The sequence below is a fragment of the Lissotriton helveticus genome, chromosome 5_1 (assembly GCF_964261635.1).
Source record: "Lissotriton helveticus chromosome 5_1, aLisHel1.1, whole genome shotgun sequence".
NCBI lineage: Eukaryota > Metazoa > Chordata > Amphibia > Caudata > Salamandridae > Lissotriton > Lissotriton helveticus.
Window position 1 is genome coordinate 936,108,873 of NC_136065.1, and position 22,152 is coordinate 936,131,024.

Here is a 22,152-nt window from a genome sequence, read left to right on the forward strand (position 1 = left end):
TAGTGATGAATAATAGGTGGTGAGTGAAAGGTGCTCAAGTGAAGTGCGTTGTTAAAAAGTGATCATCATACTACCTAAAAATACACATTTTATTCCGTAGGTGTATGAGAAGACTATATAAAAAAGGTGAAGTGTATTGTAGGTGAACTCAACTGCCCGCATGTTGCCACCACCACGGTAGGGTGAAGGGGGTGGGAACCGAGGAGGGTTTTTTTTGTCTTTTTTTTTCTCTCTTTTAGTTTTAATTAAGTTCACTCTCGAGGGGGGAATGTTAGGTTATGACAATATATCCACTGCGAGTAGCGCCTTCCAACGGGGAGGCTTAGAAAAGGTAAAGAGGCAGAAAGAAGATGAATCACATCTAAAGTTGTTGCTCGAACTATTTGCTTGAATGTCTGAACTTCAAGCTCCGTTAGTATCAGAAACTGTACCCTCCAGTTAAACCCCTCTTTGTAACAGGAGTTAGATTTAGGCTGGACAACGCACTATGTCAAACCATTTGTTTTTCTGCCAAAGTATGCTGCTCCCCTGTGAGGGAAGTTGTGTGGGTATTGTTTCAGATTACTTGTTGTAAAATCAATAAAAATATCTTTAACAAAAAAAAAGGTGAAGTGCGTGCAGAGAAGGGACTGTTTGAGTCCACTGCGCTATCGTAGTCCAATTCGATGGTATTTCTTTGTAATAGACTAGTTGTCAGATAACTGTGATGTGGGTTGTTATACTGCATTACTTTGAATCTTGTATTTCGAGACAACATCTCTGGGTAGCTTATCACCTTCTGTCATTCTGTCTGCAAGCTCTTTCCCTAAAGCTTCAACATTAGGTCAGAGTGGTTCTTTTTTGTTTTTTGTTTGTTTTATATAGCACAAGTTAGACCTGAGACATCGGATATTAGAGCGCTTTACATGAGTACCAGTTTCGTTACAAATTTTGTTAGGCACGGGGAGATTAAGTGATGTGCCCAGAATCATAGGATGTTGAGCGTCGTTGCCTAGACTCGAACCCGGTTCCGTAGCTTTGAGGTTTATCGCTCTAGCCGTAAGGCTACATCCTCTCCCCTAGTGGTTAGTACCACTTTCCTCTGCCACTTCTGCCACTTTCCTCTGCCACTTTTGTCAATTAATGCTCTCTGTATTGTATTACTGACTTTTTGCTGCCACCCATCGTTTATATTGTATCTAGCTCCCTGTGTGTTTCAGGGATTTCTATGACTTTTCCCCATGCATTATGGAATAGGCTAATTCTCGAACTGTATGTCGGGAATTGACCCTGCAGTGTAGTGCACTGCAGAGTTAGACTCCATCTTGTTCCTAGGTCTGTACATCTTCTCTTTTAGAAAGTTTTAGACACGAGGGCAAGGAACACATAGCAAGTTGGGTGCAAATGCCATCTTTGTATTTGCACGTGCCCGCCTTCTTCTCCCGTGGTATCTTGCTATCTCCAATTCTAGGGGTTTTTGTGTGCCTGCTGTTTGGCTCTAATAATTGACATATCGCCCCTTCGTTTGAGCTACTTCTCATATATGCCAATTCCATATCTGCAGTAACCGACTCCGACCTAGCTATACATTGAAGGTGGGTTGCCAAATAATATAATTCAAATTCTGGGTTCTCTGAGCCCCCTATAATGTTAGCAATTGTAATTCAGTCAAAGAGCATCAGAGTCTTGGGGTTGGTGGGTGGAGAAGGGGAGGAGGTCCTGTTATTCATCTTTTATTGAATGGACTTTGCAATACAGATAAAAATGTGTCATGATGCTTGGTGGTGTTCTCCTGACTGTGGGGAGCCACGTCTTTCATTTTGCTTACCTACTCAATAAAAATTTGTTGTGAAAAAAAAAAGAGCATCAGAGTCGTATCCCCCCCACCCCCATACCAGCAAATTAGGTCTGCTAGTATGCTGTTGATGTTGACTAAAAGTCTGCTTGGCAATCTTAGTTTGATAGCTGCAAAGTGATATAGTAGCCTCTTAAATACTGTAAATTTGGATACAGCTGTTCTGCCTTTGTCAAGAGGTAACCTCTTCTGTAACATTGTGAATTCTCAGAACCACCCTGCAGGAATCAAGATTTCCTAGTTCCGATATCTGTGTCTGTATGGTGTATATAAATGAATGCCTAGGACCATAATGCATTTAGTTCCATGCAAAACGAAAAGTAGGGAATTCCTCCACTTGACTTCTAGTAGCTGGTGCATAGGATATATGCTGGATTTGGCACAGTTTACTTTCCGTTCCAACAATTCCATGCAGCCCTTTAATTTTTGAATGATTTGGTTTATGGTAGCAGGGCCATCATGCAAATACAACAGCATATCATAGCAAATTCATATTGGTGTGTGTGTCAATTGTAATAGCCCTGCTTGATGCTTCATTCAAAGGGCCATGCCTCCTAGATGATCTTCCTTAATCTAACCCTGACTATCAGCTGAGTATATAGTAATCTTATGTTTCTTAGGGCTGCTTCTCCAAACCCCGTTTTCTAAAGGAGCACAAATAAATGCTCCCATTGTAAGGATTCAAATCCCTTTTTCCGGTCTTTTGATACTACTGTTTGCATGGGGTGAGTAACTGGGCATGCTCCCATAACATGGAAAAGAAGTCTTATGCTCAAGACTGTGTTTCTAGCGGGGTAAAGCCCAATAGGTCAAAAGTGGACTATGTCTCCATCATGGTGGACGTTCAGTAAGCGAGGATTTTCCCTAGAATCTTGGCCAAAGTTTTTCATGGACAAAGACTAATATGATGTGAGCTTTAAGGGATCCTGATGGGGCTTTGGGATTGTCACAATAATTGCTTTCCCTAGTGCCTTGTGCAGTCCCTAGTACACCTGTATTCTTGAGTGTATGTATTTTTAACCCTGGATGCTAATTTTGATGCATGTTTCGCTTAGAACTTGCATGGAGTCTGCCACTAACCTGTGTCCTGTAAGGATCTAAGTCTTTCTACGGCTGTTAGATTTCTTCTCTCTCAAGTGAGGCATACAGCTCCACCCTCTGAGTTGGGTTTATAATTTGCAACCCAGCCGCTTGTATATAGCTAACCGTTTGATCATGTGGGCTTGCCATTCTCTTAATTACATCGTATTTGTTCTTGAGCATTTATCACCTGCCCAGTCCACATTCTCAGCCCTGACACTGGCCTATTTTTTTTTTTCTTCAGAGTTTTATATAGCGCGAACTTGACCCAAACCGAATCGGGTATCAGAGCGCTTTACATAGCACCAGTTACGTTACATGAGGACACACATTCATTTTTGTTAGGCATGGGGAGATAAAGTGATTTGCCCAGAATCACAGGAGGTTTGGAGACAAAAGGTGACTACCTTTAGCTCCCTCTGCTGTTTCACCGCTGGCTGTCTACGATCCAGCAGACACAGCCAGCTTCCCTTTATTTTGTTCTTATTTGCATCAAGTCTCAATTGGCTGTGTGGCCCTAGCAATCTCAATTTCTGTGCTTTTCAATTCGGTTTCCTGTGTAGTTTTTTTACCCTCTATAGTGTTATAACACCGTGTTGTGTGATAATGCATATGCCACGCTTATACTCCTTAAATGCTTTCCATTGAACTTGTGTGCCCCCCCTTCAATCCCTCTTTTTTGTCACATATTTAATTGACTTATATGTATCCCTATTGTTTCACAAAAGGCACTATTCTGGGGCAGTACAACCTGCACTCCCCATGTCTGGGCAGATGGTCTACAACCCCGCTGTTTAGGCTTGCTTGTCAGTAGACTCTGATCAGAGAGGGTATTTGTAAAATGTTCATTGTGAGTAAACAATCCCTGCAGTAGCAAGTGTAGCCTGGAATGCAAGTTATGTATGTGTGAATAATGATTATTCCTTGCTCATTGCACATTGCAACAGATTTCAGGCGCCCTCCAGTTTTACAACACCCTTCGTGCGCCGCCAACACTCTAGTAGAAGGTGTACTAGGCTCAGTGGGGAAGGATCTGTCCATTGAGTTGGTTGGAATGCTGTTAGTGTCCACACCAGACCAATCGTGAATGTATGAGTGGAACTAGGTGCACTTGCAATGCTTGTAAAAATTCCATTATGCAGCGTTTGGTACATATATACTTAGTACGTTACCATCCACCGTAACAAACAGACCTGCCCTCTGGGACGAGCTTGACTTTTTGTACTCCAAAATGGACACCTGCACATATAAGTGCCCTGTCACATATAAATGATAAATATTGTAAAACAACTGGCCCATCCATGTTTTGCATTACTTAATGCATTCAGTCTGTTTTCTGTTGACCGGCCATGTAAACTCCTTGCCTTCATCAAAAAGCATGTATCTTGCATCTTTTAAGTGTGCTCCCCATTCTTAAACATTCTATGTAAAAAACGGTATTTATTAGTTATCTTTATGAAAATGTTTCATGAAGTTGTTGACTAGATCAAGTTCAAGTTACTTGTGCTTCTTGACATACCACCTGGACCCGCATTGATTTACCACTCCGCCTTTTTGCCTGGCCACTTACAAATAACACAATCTATGTTTATTAGAAAATATATAGCTATTTTGAAACACCAGCTCAGGGCAAGATTTGAAACTTATCACCCAATGAACAAAAAATAACACATTAAAGCCATTCTTGTACCAATGATGTAATGTATTGTAAACCGAACGTATATAGCGCACTGTCACCCCACAGGTATCCTGGCGCTGAGATTACCATACATTCCACTGTGCGCATGTCCAACTATACCTGATGAAAATAGTTAGAACTGCAGCTACGTTACATTATTCCATAGGGGAAAGCCAAGTTTTCAGCTTTTTTCTAAAGTGCAGCAAGTTCTCGGTCTGTCTAAGATCGATCAGGAGTTCATTCCACAGTCGCGAGGCTACAGAGCTGAATGCTCTGCCTCCAATCCTGGTTTTTCTAAATCTCGATGTACACAGCAGGTTTGCTCTTGCTGATCGAAGATTTCTAGATGGCGTATATCAGGTAAATTTGCTCTGCAGTGGTCTAGGTCCCATTCCATGTGTTGCCTTAAAGACAATGCAGAGTGATTTGAATTGAATTCTCTGCAGAATCGGAAGCCAATGGAGATCCTTCAAGGATAAGGACGCAAATGACCTACGCTGTCTCTTTGAGGGTAACTTGGCAACTATTATTTGAATTCTCTGAAGTTTTTCTTTATCCGTAAATTTAGTGTAGCAGTAGCAGAGTGTTACAGTAGTCTAGTCTGCTCAAGATGACGCTCCTCACCACATGTGCCTTAGCGGACATCGGCAATAACAGGAGTATTTTCTGAAGCGCTCGAAGTAGAGATAGACAGGTGCCAACGCTTTTATACATCTAGCTGAAGACTGCTGTCAAACAGCACACCTAAATTACGCACTGTCTTGGATGTAGTTAGTGTGTTTTTGTGGAGGTAGGCCAGAAGTCAACCTGGAGTGGGCGAGTTATCTTGTTCGGTGTACTGTGCATAATTTCAGTTTTGTCTCCATTAAATTGTAAGGAGTTGTCCCTAAGCCAATTGGCAGTTCTCTGCATACACTCATGGAATCTGTCAAATGATACCGCCTGATTCCCTTCCATTGAAAAGACAAGATGCGTATCATCTGCGTAATTCACTAATTCTATTCCATAAGATTTAATAATGGGAATAAGTGGACGCAGGTATATGTTGAAAAGAATCGGGCTTATTTCTGATCCCTGAGGGACCCTGTGCCGAATTAAGCTGCTTTTAGATGCAAAGGGTGACCTAGCCACTGCCTGCTGTCTACCCGACAGGTACAACGAAACCAGCTCAGTGCCGTGCCCTTAATTCCAACATCCATGAGTCTCTTTAGGAGGACATTGTGAGTAATCGTATGGAATGCGGCTGACATGTCTAGTAACACCAGTACTACCGATTGACCAGTGTCAAGATTGCATTCTGAGTTTGTCGAAGACTGTCATTAAGGCCATTTCTGTCCCGTGTACGGGACGAAACGCAAATTGACCCTCATCTAGCAAATGATTGTCTTCTAAAAATTGTGATAGGGTTTGACAAACTAACCACTCCAAACTTTTGACCGGATAAGGCAGCAAGGAGAAAAGGCCTGTAGCTAGATAGACATGAGGGATGAAGTGTGTCTTTCTTCAGTAGGAGTGTCACCATTGCCTGCTTCCAGCAATCTGGGACCGTACCACTACTTAAGGATTGGCAACAAATTTGGCGGAGCTGGGGAAAGAGCTCTTGATTAAATTCTCTCCACATCCTATGCGGGAGAGGGTCCAACGGCGACCCAGAGGAGACGCTCGGAGCTAATTTATTAAAATTATCCTCTATGGTAATCTGCAAGTGATCCATAGTTGCCTGTTTCTTCTCAGTAAATAGCATGGAGTCTTTAGTTTTCAACAGTTTAGCCCATTCCCTTCCCTGCCTATTGTTACCAGACTGAGCACTTTTATTGGTTTCTCTGGGGGGCTTTAGCAGAAATTTAATTAAAGAATGATCAGTCCAGCATAGAGGCAGTATCTCTACCACCTCTACCTCTTTGTGATTTGCAACTATTAGGTCTAAGGCATGGCCTCCCTGGTGTGTTGGACGTAACACTGGTTGTTGCATGTTTAGGTTCTCATATGCTTGCATGACTTCTTTTAAGGCCGTGTCTAGGCTCCCGTTTTCCCAGAGATTGAAGTCTCCCAATATAATTATTTTAGGTAGGGTGAGTGACATATTGTAAAACATGTCAATCATCTCTTGGTACTGGGGGTTCACTCCCCCAGGGGGTTTATTTATTTATTTTTTTAAATATATTTTTATTGCGAGATAATCCAGCACATTAACATATCAATTACATGCAAAGATGTCAAAAGGCTGTTCAATATGCTTCGATCACCACAGGATAAACCAATACTCAACATTTTCGTTCCCCCTCTACCTCCCCCGCCCCCTCCCGCTCTACCCCCACCCCTGCCAGTGTGCCCATGGTGATTCTCCTGCGCGCAGGCTTCCGAAGCTCCAGGTCCTGCCAAAGCTAAGGTGAACCGAAAATAAAAAAAAGGGTAGCAACAACAATGATCCCTAGGGAATGGAGAGTCCGCCAGGCTATCCAGGCGTGCTCCGGATCTCCCTCCCGACCTCGCTGTGTGCCTGAACGTGTCGTGCCAGGTGTAACCCCTCTCTATCTACGCTCAGGGTCCCTCACTCAAAAACAGTCCCCTCAGCATTCTCGGGAATCCCTGCCCTGACCTCCATCCTCTGATCCATAGTCGCCGGAGCCTCATCCTCCGCGTCTAACTTATTCAGCGAGCGGAGCACCGTTACCAGTGCTTCCCAAGCCCTCGCAGCTTCAAGCGCCTTGTCGTTGGAGGAACGTCTGGCCAGCTGTAACCGAAGGGTCCCCTCGCTTCCTGCCCAATTTAAAAAACCCGCCTTCCATCTCCGAAAACTAGGGCCCGTCCTCGACTTCCAGTGCATGGTAAGCTCCCTCTTCGCCAGTATCAAGCCCAAATCACAAAATTTGCTGGTTATTTTAGTGCGGGGGTGTGCGGGAACCACAGCAGAAGGCAGGTGCCCATCTCTACCTCAAGCTCTCGCTCCGGCACTCGATTCAAGCACTCCATCACATCTGCCCAGTAAGATCCCAACTCGGCACAGGACCAGAACATGTGGCCAAAGTTAGCGCCCTCTGCTTTACATCTAGGGCAGAACGAGTGAGTCCCCCCAAAGAACTGCTGAATTTTGACCGGGGTTAAATAAGCCCTGTGAAGAGTGTAGAATTGAACCAATTTGAACCTGGCATTGCGCGTGCCCTTCCAGGCCCGTCTCAGCAATAGTGGCCATGTTGTCTCAGGGATGGGCTTACCCAGATCCTCCTCCCACTTAGCTCGCAAGCTGTCCAAAGAGGGGAGGTTCTCCGTAGACAATCGCCTGTACAGACAGGTGAAGGCCTTGAACGTGCCCGCCGCCATAGTGACGTACTGGCACCCCAGCGACGTTGGGGGTTCCGACAGTCCCACCTTCCACTGCTTCTGGATTCCCGCCACAAGGGCAGCGTGCAACAAGTAATCCCCCCTTGGTAAGTCAAAGGCGCCCTGCAGGACTGAGAAAGACATGAAAAAATTGTCCTTCCGGATGTTAACACTTCAAGAAATCCTCTAGTTTCTCTCGGAAGGGGATCACATGGCAACCCTCGACCTTCAAGATGCTTATTTCCATGTGCCCATCCTTCCCAGACACATGAAATTCGTAAGATTCAGAGTGGCTGGCAGGGACTTAAAATTCACAGTCCTCCCATTTGGACTTCGTTCAGCTCCCCGAGTTTTCACGAAAATACTAGCCCCAGTGGCAGCACATCTTCATTTGGAAGGCACTCAAATTTTTCCATACTTGGACGACTGCCTTATCAAGGCCAGTTCTCTAGGAACAGCAAAAGCGCATGTTCAAAGGTGCCTGTCTTTATTATTATTATTTCCCACTTATAAAGCGCACTGCAACCCCACGGGCATCCTGGCGCTGAGACACAATAAATTGGAATGATCCGCAATGCTAACTACCGGTTACCCTCTGGGGAACAGCCAGGTCTTAACTTTCCCCCGAAACGACTACAGTTCCTCTGTCTGCCTCAGTTCCAAAGGGAGGCTGTTCCATAGGCGAGCAGCTGCCACTCCAAACGCTCTTCCACCCATAGTGGTTCGCTTGAACCTCGGGATGGTTGCCAGGTTAGCCGTAGAGGATCGCAGATTGCGTACAGGGACATACCAACCAAACCTTCCCTGAAGTGGCTTGAGCCCGGTACCGTGAAGTGCCTTAAAGGCAATACACAACAACTTGAACAGTATCCTTTGGCTCACCTTGTATCTCTCTGGTTCTCTGTCAACCTCGAGAAATCCCAACTAACTCCGTCTCGAAGAAAGTCTTTCTTGGGAGCCACATTAAACACTCAGCTCACTCGGGCTTTCGTTTTAAAAGAAAGGCAGCTCAAGATCTACAAGATGGCTTACCTACTACTACAAAAAGAGTGCGTTTCTGTTTGGATGTTCAAATCTTTCCTAGGGATGATCTCCGCCTGCATCCCTCTGATACCCAACTGTCGTCTCAGAATGAGACCCTTACAAGAGTAGCTCAGTCTCCAATGGGTGCAGGTTTCGGGATCTTTCGACGACATGATCAACATAACTCCTCGTATGAGGGACGTCTTTCAATGGTGGATGCAAAGGTACAATTTGAAAAAGGGATGTGCATTCCTGACGGAAGTGCCAAGGTTTACCATCACCACGGATGCTTCCCTCGAAGAATGGGGCGCACACCTTCAGGGAATGACGGTCAACGGAAAATGGAGTGTGCAACAGAAGAAATGGCACATAAATCTGCTAGAGCTGCTAGACATTTTTCTAGCCCTGAAGTCTTTTTTGACAGTCATCAAGGGATCCACGGTTCTGATTCGCACAGACAATACAACAAGTATGCATTACTTAAACAAACAAGGAGGTATGAGGTTGGCCCTACTATCTCAGCAAGCGCAGGAGATTTGGGATTGGGCCCTGGCTCACAAGATCAATCTGTAAGCGGTTCACGTTCCAGGGATCTCCAATGTGTTAGTAGACTCCCTCAGCCGGTCTGCAATATCCAATGACGAGTGCAAGATCCATCAACCAACTCTAGACCGAGTCTTTCGAGAGTGGGTTCACTCCGACCTGGATTTGTTTGCAACTAATCAGAATCGCAAATGCCTACACTTTGCAAGCTGGATTCCCCACAAGAACTCATGTGGGGATGCACTTTCAAAGAACTGGTCTCAGATCTATGCATACGCCTTTCCTGCAATTCCGCTGGTTCCCAGAGTCATCCGGAAGATGAAGAGACAACCATGTCACCTAATTCTCATTGCGCCCAGATGGCCCCGACAATATTGGGTCACCGTGCTTCTCCTCCTCTCGGAGTGCAATCCCATTCAGTTGCCACCAATACCGAATCTCCTGACCATACAGGGGGGTCAAATGTGCCATCCAGATCCAGCTTCCTTGAAATTAGCAGCTTGGCTCCTCAACACATTGAATACGCCCATTTAGAGATCCCTGTAGATTGTCAAGAGGTTCTAGCCAATGCTAGAGCACCGGCCACGATTAAGACTTACAAACTCAAATGGAAGAGGTTCTGTGCCTGGTGTCACTCTGCCAATCTACATCCGATTCATGCTAAACCGGAATAGATCTTGCCATTCTTTCTTCACTTGGCTAGATTGGGTTTATCTCATTCCACTCTAAAGGTATTTTTGGCAGCCATTTCCAGATTCCGTCAGGATGGATCTACTTCTCTTTATTCATCAAGAATAATTCATCAATTTTTTAAGGGATTATTCCGAATGTTTCCTCCTGTTCTGCGTCCACCTCCATCCTGGTACTTAAATGTGGTGCTCGCTCATGGTGCTGCTGATGGTTCTGCTGATGGTTCAACACCTGGCAGGTTCCCTGAATGCCGTCGGTGCATGATGGATCACTAATGGCGTCTGAACTCGGGCGCGGCGCAAGGTCTCTTTCAACAGTGGGGAGAGCCTTGGTTAGATCTATTCACCACAGAAGAGAACGCGCAATGTCATCAGTTCTGCACGTTGGAATTTCCAAGGCAGCACTCACTCTGAGACGCTTTTCGTCGTGAGTGGAGTTGCGGTCTGTTGTACGCCTTTCCTCCTATACCACTTCTGCCCAGAATGCTGAAGAAGATCAGGCACGACCGGGCCCAAGTCATCCTTGTGGCTCCAGACTGGGCACGAAGATACTGGTATCCCGAGCTACTCAGCATGTCAGTCGATCCCCCGATTCATCTGCCTCTTCAGGAGGACCTTCTGTCGCAGCAGCAGGGGACGGTCCTCCACCCGAACCTGTCCAGCCTCCACCTCCATGCGTGGAGATTGAGCGGCGACAGTTGAGGCCATTTGATTTGCCTTCTGAAGTCTGTGATGTTATTCTGGCAGCCAGGCGTCCCTCCACAAAATCGGTATACACCTGTAGGTGGAACACATTTGTGGCATGGTGCACAGCAAAGGCTGTGGATCCACTCTCTGCCCCTCTTTCTGACGTTATCCTCTTTCTTCTTTCTCTTGCCCAGCAGGGCTCTGCTCTGGGCACTATCAAAGGGCTACCTCTCCGCCATTTCCACATTCTTAAGGCTCCCTGATCAGCCCTCTTTGTTCAAGTCCCCAGTTGTAAATAGGTTATTGAAGGGCATCACTCATATGTTCCCCCCTGTTCCTTTCGTGATGCCTCAGTGGGACTTGAACCTTGTTCTAACTTATCTGATGTGCGCTCCCTTCGAGCCACTTCATAACTGTCCTCTTCGTCTTCTTACCCTTAAGACTGCATTCCTGGTTGCCATCACCTCTGCCAGGAGAGTGAGTGAGCTCCAGGTCCTTTCTTCACAACCTTCTTTACTTTCTGTCCATCCGGACAAAGTTGTGTTGCGTACGCGACCCTCTTTCCTGCCCAAGGTAGTCACAGCCTTCCACATCGGGCAGTCCATCACCTTACCCACCTTCTTTCCGCCTCTGCATCCCTCGAAATAGGATGAGAGGCTCCACCGTCTGGAACCAAAACGTGCGCTCTCATACTATCTAGATCGCACATGCCAGTTCCGGGTAAATGACCAACTCTTTGTTGGTTACGTGGGCGCTAAGAAGGGACGGGCGGTGCTCAAACTGACCATTTCCCGATGGGTCGTCTTGTGCATCAAGGCTTGTTATTCACTGGCTAAAAAGGAGCCTCCTGTGGGGCTACGTGCACATTCCACTCTGGCCACGGCGGCTACTACTGCCCTGGGCCGGGGAGTCCCCTTGCAGGACATCTGTCAGGCAGCTACGTGGGCCTCGCTGCACACGTTCGCCAGACACTACTGCCTGGACAGCCAAGTCCGTGGAGATGGCCATTTCGGCTGTTCCGTTCTCCAGGACTTTCTGGTGTGATTATTGGTTCGCAGACCCACCACCAGGGTTGGTATTGCTGGGGTATCTATTCTAAGGTAAGGAATCTAATACTAACCTGTTTCTTTCAGATGCACAAGTTACTTACCTTCGGTAACGATATATCTGTAAGAAACAGTAGTTCGTATTAGATTCCTTACCGCTCCACCCATCATCCACGTTCTGCGAACCAATATCTAGGGTTAAGGTCATCCCCTTTCAGGGCCCTAGTTTCATGGCACCAGTGCTGGTTTTTATCATGGCTCTGCGTTTCTGGCGCGGAAAAGCGGTTATTAAGAACTGACGTCAGCGCGTGAGGGCGGCGTCTAAGTACTCCGGCGACGTCATCCTGGCGCCGCAGACGACGCCTGCCGACGCGCAGGGGTACTGCTACGCAAACATTTCCGAATCCAGACTGACGCCTGGGGATATTCTAAGGTAGGGAATCTAATACTAACTACTGTTTCTTACAGATATATTGTTACCGAAGGTAAGTAACTTGTGCATTTAGCATGGTTGAGAGAATCGGAACTGTAAATCCTTCAGAAACTCGGCTTGTTTGGTTTATGTCTTGGTACAAATATTATAATGGCTCAATTTTTGAATGGCTATTTAACAGGAAAACAGCCTTTGATTTCTTCAGAATTGTAATATCCAGAGACATTGAATACTGTTGTAATTGTGATTTATTGATCCCCTATACATGCTGTACATTTATTCTGAGCTATCTCAGCAGTCTAGACTACAGTTTTTTAAATTTTATTTAAGACAAGAAAGTTTCCATGGAAGTTCAATGTATGCGTAGCAGAGATTCTCCCCTATAGAGGTCTTGTTAATTACTACATTTGGTAAAATATAGTAGCTTATTTGAGCGACTCAGTTGCAGCTCTGCATATTTCCAGCCTATCCATGGTAAGAGGTTTTTCGTCAATTGAACATCAGGCAGCAGCAAGCAAGATCAACAGAAGCAAGGCAAGCAAGTTCAATCTTTCATTGTAATGGTGCAATATGAAAGAACTTGAATCATCAAAAATTAGCTAAGGGTGCATTCACAATGGATGGTAGCAGATCTTTTAAAATTCCCAAGTAGAGTGGGGGCGCTGCTTGGAAGAGCAGAGTGGCTCCTCAAGCAGCCTCCATTTGCTGACCAGTTCAGGCCAAAAAGATGCAGTTTTACCACCCGGAGCCAACAGTAAGGTTTTGGAACAGACGGCGAGGCAGGCAATCCCACTGAAGAATGCAACATTTCTAGGAAATGAGTGAATGTAATGGTAAAAGCTTTCTCAAGCTTCCCATGTGACTTTCAAAATGTCTGCGAACTGATGAGCGGCCGGTGCATGCACTGTACTGTGAAAGATAAGTGGAAATGGAAGAAGAGACAGAGACTGCCAATTCAGAAAATGAAGTGGTGTAGCACCTTTCCGTTAATAACAGAGTTGGGCGGTGAACCAGTACTGTCTGAAAGGCTTCTTCCAACCCGGTCCATTAAAGTGAGTTGAGTCGAAGGAGAAGAGCTGCCTGGTGAGAAGCAGCTCCTGCCCAAGCGTTTCCCTGGCTCGACCGCAGTGTGAGGGAGAGCTGATTGGAGAACCGCGATGGCTGACTGACACACAAGACAAGACAAGACACAAGAAAAGAGCATTTTTGCAGTCTTGTACAGAAGTGAGCAAGTACTCAGCAGTGGAGATTAGCTGTAATGATTCGGAGACTATGATGAGAGGCCAAAGAAAAATGATGACAACCTTAACCTTTGGTGAAAAGCAGGATTACGTAGATAAATCGACTAAAGGAATTAAAAATGTCCAGTGTGGAGTTCAAAGTGTCTAATCTGGAAAGAGAGGTATTCGGCAAGGAGGGGCAAAACTCCAGTAGATGACAAGAGGTTGAAAAGCTATCAACTTTTTGCAAGGGTACTTCACCCACTGTCGTGATGCTTGAATCCCAGCTAGATCTTCAGAAAATGTTGAGACATGCAAATAGTAGGATTTCTGTGTTTCCACCCTTGCTTAAAGAGGAGGATCTTATAACGGTGCTTAGCTCTTAGTTAGTTTTTTTTTGTTTGTTTTACGGTGGGCCTGACCTTGCTAGCTTAGAGCTAATCGGAAGAGCATATCGCCTGGGTACTAAAACCTCTAATTCCTCTATGCTCCTGAAGGTGGTATAATTATAGTGATGCTCACCGAGCTAGAGTGGAGACACTTGGTGCTGAAAAAAGCTGCTTAATTTAAGCATGATCTCAACTATAATGGGGGCCAGATTATCCTGCTTCCAGGTTTTATTGTGAGGACAAAAAGTAGATGGAAGCAGATGTTGGTGATTTGCAAAAGAACTACTGCCTTTGGGAGCGTCTTCCTTTTTGTAGGGCCCAGCGTAGCTAAAAGTTGTACACTGTGACAAAAATTAGGTTTTTGTTTGTGTGGAGACAGCCTAGTCCTTTTTGGACGTCTTGAATGAGGACCACTGAATAACGTTGGTGTTGTCCACTTGTTCTACGTTTTCTGCCCAAATTGCACCAAAGTTAACGCTTGATGTGATAATACACTTTTGTTCTTTCACATAGCAACACTTAATAAGCAGCGTGGATCTTAGTCTTCTTGTTTGGTGGTTGCTCATTCCATGCTAAGGAATTTAGTGAGATAAAAATCTGAACTGTTTTACTTGATGGAATAGTAGTATAATACAGATTCTGGTGAGGGAGAGACTTGGCTGCATATTTCACCAAATAAGTACTGATTACTCATGACAACTATTTTAAAGCAGTGCTAGAGTCCCTTGCCTTTATTCCCAACAAAAATGTTTTACAAAAATAAACTCCTCAAATACAACTTTGGTTTTCACCTTCATTAGTATCTCCTCTGAATTCTCCTTCATGGTTTTATTGATGTTCAACTCAAAGTATCAGTGCAAAAAGATTTTTTTTCCTATCATACATGAGCCATTGTGAAATGGTTTTGCTTTTCCTAAAGTTTTAGTGGTGCTAAACTTAGAAGCATTGTTTACTATAGTGATGCACCACAGGTAGTGGTAGATCGTGCCCGCTGGTGGTAGAGGAGGGAAACATAGCAACCGCATACATCCTAGGACTTTGGAATTACACAGTTTGATCTAGCCATTGCCAAACTTGCTCAAGTTCTCCAAGTAAATCCTTGGTGTCACTTTAAAAAGTTCCGGGCGCGCAAGTGCACCTCTGTTTAAGGCAGTTAAATGTTATTGTCCAAGATGAGTGCTTTATCATTGCTTTCGAATTCTCACTCCTACATTGGGGTTCAAATATTGGAGGATGTTAAGAGGGTAATGATCTATAATAGTTTTCTTTTACACTAAGGACAGTGGAGTAGTCAATACAGTCGTTGTACAAGACAGAGAGTGCTCATAGTAAAGATGTTTTGCAAAAATACATGATGATGATGTCCTTGTTAAAGCCACACAACCAGTCTTCAGTCTGTTTCAACAGCATTTTTGCAGGATGCCTTCCCTGCAATGTCTGCAATATACTGAAATTATTTAGGTTGTTCTTATCTCTGTTTATTTAGTGTGAATTGCAAATTCTCTGATCCAGGAGTGCAGGCGATGGAATACAGATGGGTGCTAGATGTAGTAGTAGAGTTGAAATTATCAATTCCTTTGATGGTTAAGGTTCCATTGGCTGCCAGTTACTCTTTTTTTCTCAGAGCTCGATTGATTTGAATTCAATTATGTTTTTGTTGAATTTTCTTCAGTAGACAGCCATGTATGTCATGCAATGGGGCTGAAATGGGCTTGCTCCCTTTTCCAATATTTGCACATGCTGGGACGGAGGTTTGAACTCTTAATAAACATCTTTTCCAACATTTGCATTCACTGTGTGGCAACATTACTTTTGAGAAGGTCTGGTGTCACAATGACACAGATGGTACCAAATTGTGAATGTGACATTGGGGAAAGCAGACTGCAGTGCTTAATTAGAGCCTGTGGTTGAAAGTAAGGTCCACCGGCCCTTATTTTCCCTCAACAGACTGGCTCCGATCAAGAGGGCAGAAAACACAAAGGGCTAAAGAAATAGGAAGAGAAGGGTGAGAAAAAAATGACAAAGAAAGCAGGGATCAAAAAGAACATGCAAGAGTGAGATAAAGGAGCAAGGAGTGCCTGGTGGTGGATGAAAGAGGAATGAAGTGCAGTGGCAGCTGGGGGATGTAGGATTTGGTGGGGCCCCTCGAAGCCCAAAAGCACTCTCCAGCATTCGGCCTTCAGGACTTGTCCGCCCACGAGCATAATACCTTCACAGGCTCAAATTGCAAACGAACACTTAAACACACTCTCCGGCATACAAGTAAGTATACATACACACAGCTTTGCAGGCATGCACACAAAGACAGTGATACACACACATGCTCTCCCCAGCACATAGACAGAAATACACAATCAGGCTGCTGAACACAAACTTACCTGGGTCATGCCCACGATTTTCGACTTCCCCGTCGGTCTGCCGCATACCAGAGGCAGGCCAACGAACTTCCATCCAATCAGAAACTGGAATAGGGTTGAAGGTACCAAGGTAGACCTTTTTTACTCTTTCAGCTTCTGATAAAGGAATAGAACATGTGAGTGACAAGCCCTGAAGCTCCATAGTCTGGCATGCTGCACTGCATGACACTAGTGCAGAATGATATATATTTTTCACATTGTGTGTGAAGCTTTTACGTGTAAACAAATGATCCAGTCTTGTAAAAGCTGTAACATGCCAAACAGTAGTGGAAGAGCGAGGCAGTGGGTCGACGCCCTGTCGGCCCATAGAGGCTGACGCCACTGATGAAATGGAATTAAGACTATACAGCCCTAGTATTTGGCACCCTTGATATCCGATAGTGCCAGATGAAGGCTTCTGATAAAAACTTTGAGTCCTGACAATTATTCTTTTACAAATGAAGCATTGGCAAGCTGTGGTCCTTTGAAATGCTGTTTTCCCCTTCCAATGTCCCCAGCCTGCAGAAGCACAGACTAAGCTGTCAAATAATGATGATTTACACTTTACAAGTGGTTACTGCCTGTCCTTGGCAGCTGCTGACCGTTCAATGATGCATGTCCACATAATCAGTCACAAAGCTTTGTGCCTACCCTTGTGAGTTGTAGGGGGAAAAATGCCTCTTAGTCTCCTCACTTCCCTTGTGACTGACAAGGGATCAGAATATGTGCATCGAAATTTATAATTGCAATTATGAATTACATTTTTGTGCTTTCTGAATTGATCAATCTGGTTAAGAAATTACTACAACTGTTAAGCAGTGTGTTCTTTCACTCATTCTGAATTTGAATCCAAACTCTGTAAATATTTTGCCTAATTAAACTCATTTATTTTATAGGGCGCATGGGAATTAATTTCCATCATCCTGGAACTGAAAACATAATGGCACTTAACAGTAAGTTTATTTCTGCTAACATTTGACCACGCCCATCTTCCCGTTACTCTAATTGAATGCAGTGCATCTGTTGAAAACTCTTTAGTTTCTGCTTTGCGTCAAGGTTGAAGAGCGGCCTAAACAGGCATCTGAATGGGAACTGCACACACTCTGAAATTCATTACTGCGACTGGAGCCATTCATTTCTTTCTTTTCAAAATGTTTGTACATGTGTATCCATTACATGCCTCAGTCTTGGCATGGATACAAATGTTTTTGGGAATGCCAAACTGCATTTTATTAAATTAGTGTACCTATGTGTTCAGCTTTAGGAAAAGTGCAAGGCATGTCCTGATGATGTTATGTACCGCTTATATGCTTTAATAACTTGTGTACATCAAGTTCTTCATTGTTTGGGCACATTTCTACCTCGTACACTATTGGAAACCTTTTTAAAGCTCAGTTTCTCAGATAAGTGCAGTGAGGGATCTTTGCAGCTGTCTCGCATCTCCTTCATGCACCCATTGCAAGATTGTCTGCTTACAATTATTTTATTTGTATTGCTTGGGTGCCAGAATATTGCTTTCTCTCTCAAGATGTAAACCATTCTAGTTTCTTTCTTATTTCGTGCTTGTTGGAAATTTCCCCTTTCTGTAGGGCAATCGTGGATTTCGTTTGCCTTTTTGCTGAACCCTATTTTTGCTGGCTACACAACTCTGTGCACTTTATCCTGACTAACTAGTAGTAAAGTGCTTGTGCTCCTTCTTTTAATGTGCTAACATTGTTATACACCTGACTGGTTTATTTAATTTGCCTTGAAGTCACTAGTATATGGTACCAAGTGTACCCAAGGTGTTTGAATTAAATACTGCCAGTGGACTCCAGCACTCATTTTGCCATCCACTGCAGGTGCACTGTAAAGCATGTTTCCAGGCCTTAAGTTATATCCTAGCTGTGGCAGGCCTAATTATAAGTCACACCTAAGTAGGCCTTATTGTCCATAAGGCAGAGTACATTGTATTCAAAAGGAGGATATATAGCAGTTTTTTTTTTTTGAAAAAACCTTTATTAGCAAAATTATGGAAGTACAGATTCTCGCCTACAACCCTTCGGGCCGGCCAGGAAAACATCACAAGGTATAACATAATACACAGCTCATCAGCCGACAACCAGGGGTCCGGCAGCCATGGTAAGAAAATCGTTGAGTTCCAAACGACAGGATACGAGCGGTTTCATTTTATAACATTCAAACAACAAAAGAAACAAGGCTGCACTCCGATCATTATGGTCGTTTCGTGTGTGACAGGAGGAGGCGGTCAGAAATCAATAAGGGAGACAGGAGAAGGTTCAGGACAGGAAAAAGAAAGGGAGGGAGGGATGGAACGGGAGCCCAGAGCCGGTGAAAATATCGATAAATCTGTACATGTGAGAGCCGGAGTGTACAGTCAAGGGGAACAAGGAGTACCAGGGGGATCTACGAAGGGGGGTTCACAGATGTCCCCACGGAATGCATTCCACTGGTTCCATATCCTACCCCACTTTTGGGGCCTGCCACGGGAAATGTAGACAATTTTCTCTCTGAACATGCACCAGTCCATGTTGTCTTCCCATCCGGAGACCAAGGGAGCCCTCTGAGACCCCCATAACTGCGCAATGTCCCTCTTTGCGATCATGTTGCCTAGGGTCACCCATTGAGTCTGAGCAACATTACAGTCGGTCGGTTCCCACACATTCAAGAGACAGCGCGTAGGTTCAGGTATCAGTCGAACATTCGTGACTTCATTCATCACGTCATGCACTCCCCTCCAGAAGGACTCAACCACCGGGCACTCCCATACAATATGAAGGAAAGTAGCAAGCATACCACAACCCCGCCGACACAGTCCATCATCAGAAAAACCCATACGCATCAGTCGAGGACCAGTGACATAGACACGGTGCAGGACTTTCAGCTGAACAAGTCGCAAGCGCGCCGGAATCGCAACCTCTTTAGGAGAGGACACCGCAGCCTGCCAATCTTCATCGTCTAGCTCCAGCCCATCGGCAGTCCAGGCGCCACGCAAATGGACCAGCAAGTCCGACCGAACATTAATGAGCTTTTTATAAATAAGAGAAATAGTGCTGTCTGGAACATGACCGTCCAGCACTCTATCCTCCAGGGGGGAACTCTCCGGAATATCAGAACCGGCCGGAAAAACCGACCCAACGGCGTGGCGAACCTGAAGATATCGAAAAAATTCCGAGTCGTGCAGACCATACTCCTGCTGTAGTTCCGCAAAGGTCTTCACTCTATCTTTAACCCAAAGATCGCTCAATTTACTAATCCCGATGAGATCCCATCTATCGAACCCCTTTGATGTCCATAGTTCACCCAGCCTCTCCGCAGCAAATAAAGGGGTTGCCCCGGTAAGCCTATCTGTCCACCCTGTAGCCGCGGTCGCGCTGCTCCAAACCCGCACCGCCACTGCCGTGGGACCCGTCAAGTTCCTCCTAGCATTCCTAGAATAAAATGCCCTATAGTAATCCCCCCCAGGTAAAAGCCAGCGGTCCATTTCAAAAGCCGGATTCGGGACAGGACCATACATAGCATGGTTCACGGCACTCAACTGGGATGCCCAATAGTATCGTCGTATGTCGGGTAACGCGATGCCTCCGTCATACCAGGGTAGCGTGAGTTTGGCCAATGCTATACGGGGCCGACCAGCCCACACCAGCTTCCTCTGGAGGGACTCTATTTCACGAAAATAGTTAGCCGGCACCAAATCTAGCGTGTTTTGGACGGCATACAAGAACCGGGGGAGGGACATCATTTTGAACAATGCCGCACGTCCCAAGGGGGATAGGGGCAGATTACACCACGCCGCAACGTCCGACCGGAGCCGAGCGAGCGGAGGCAGCAAATTCCGATCATAACGCAGCACAGGGTCAAGAGAAATATAAATCCCTAAATATTTAAAACCATCAGTGCAGACCGGGATCGGACATATTCGGGGCAGAGAAAGAGGGTCACTAGTAAGCGGAAAGATACAGGATTTAGACCAATTGATAACCAGCCCGGAGTTGCGGCCAAAAGAGCGCAATAAGTCAATGAGAACTCCCAGCGATTTGCGGGGGGACGTCAGATATAACAGGATGTCATCGGCATAGAGGGAGACTCGGTCCTCAAAATCCGGAGACCAACGAATACCTTTTAGAGAGGGTTCCCACCGAAGCCAGGCGGCCAGCGGTTCAAGCGCAAGCGCAAACAACAACGGCGACAAAGGACAGCCCTGCCTCGTGCCACGCCCGAGGGCGAAGGGCGCCGAGGCTCTGCCATTAACCACCACCTGCGCAAGCGGCTGTTCATACAGGAGTTTAACCCAGGTGATGAATTTGGGGCCAAAACCGAACTTGGCGAGGGTGGCCCACAAATACGGCCACTCAACCGTGTCAAAGGCCGTCGAAGCATCGAGAGAAACCAAGATGGCCGGCTCACGAAGAGATCCCGCCCTCGCGATGACGCCATGCAGACGGCGAAGATTGAGAGCAGTATTGCGCTGGGGGATAAAACCGGACTGATCTGGATGAACCAGTCCGCTGATCACCGTGACCAGTCGATTAGCCAGCATTTTTGCCAATATCTTTGGTTCAGCATTCAGAAGGGAGATTGGACGATACGAGGAGCAACGCTCGCGGGGCTTACCATCTTTATGAATGACCACGATAGAAGCCAGCCTCTGGTCCCTGGGAAGGGAGCCAAGATCTCGCGAGGCCGCGAACATGCGCAGCAAATACGGCGCCATTTTGGCTGGACACAACTTATACAACTCAACCGGTATACCATTAGGGCCCGAAGCCTTCCCCGAACGAAGGGAGCGAATGGCAAGCGCAACCTCATCAGCAGAAAAATCAGCCTCCATTAACACCCCGTCAGACTCCGAGAGACTGGGCAGCGCAAGGTCGCGAAGTAACAAGCACGAGTCCTCCTCCGGGAGGCCCGAGACCGGGGCATATACGACCCGAAAATGCTGAGCAAACACCTCAACTATCTCCACCGGGTCCACAACTCACACTCCATCATCTCTCTCAATCACTGGCACCACACGATTCAATCTGTCTCTCTTGTCCAGCCACGCAATCGACTTCCCGGCCTTATCACCCACATCATAAAGTCGCCCCTGCTGCACGCGATGCATCGCCTCAGCAGCAGCAGTCACAAGTGCCCTATATTCAGTTTGCTTAAGAGCCAAAACATGCAGAATCTCAGGCGTCACTCCAGCCTCCAATCGCCCCTCAAGCACCGCAATCTCAGATTCCAAACTCACCACCTCCTCTTGGTTGCGCCGTTTCTCATCGGCCACAAGGGACAAGGTCTGACCTCGGATCACCGTCTTATAGGCCTCCCACAATGAAACAGGGGAGGAGACAGATCCCTCATTTTCCGCAAAATAATAGTCCACACATTTGACCACCTCGGATCTGAGTCTAGGGTTCTGGAAATGCCACGGATTGATCGGGGCGATACGGCCCCCCGTTCCCAAACAAACGTCTAAATGAAACCATATCGGGGAATGGTCCGAGATTCCCCTAGCCAAGTGCCTGATTTCACGCACCGAGGCCAACTGCACCATAGGCACAACAATATAATCAAGTCTCGAGAGACTTCCGTGAGCCCCCGAATGAAAGGTATACTGAAGTTGGCCAGGGTGCAGCTGCCTCCAACAATCGGCCAACCCAAAGGCATCAAGGAATTTCCCCAACCACAACTGCGATGCAGGGAGGAGCCGGGGGGGGCTACGATCACTCTCACCATTTACCACTGAATTGAAGTCTCCGCCCAGCACAAGCAAGCCTTCGGGCAGGCCCAGAATGACCTCGCCCAAGTCAGCGAACGTAGTAGAC

At 45.9% G+C, this 22,152-nt stretch overlaps 1 protein-coding gene across 15 annotated transcripts in view; it reads left to right on the forward strand.

Moving 5' to 3' along the window:
* CPEB3 (cytoplasmic polyadenylation element binding protein 3) overlaps positions 1–22,152 on the forward strand; it is a 1,058,629-nt gene that overhangs the window by 640,313 nt on the left and 396,164 nt on the right. For all 15 annotated transcript variants that reach the window (XM_078643412.1, XM_078643411.1, XM_078643415.1 and 12 more), the window contains one exon: positions 17,236–17,292. In XM_078643412.1, coding sequence (XP_078499538.1) covers positions 17,236–17,292 — 57 coding nt within the window. The remainder of the gene's footprint in view (positions 1–17,235; positions 17,293–22,152) is intronic.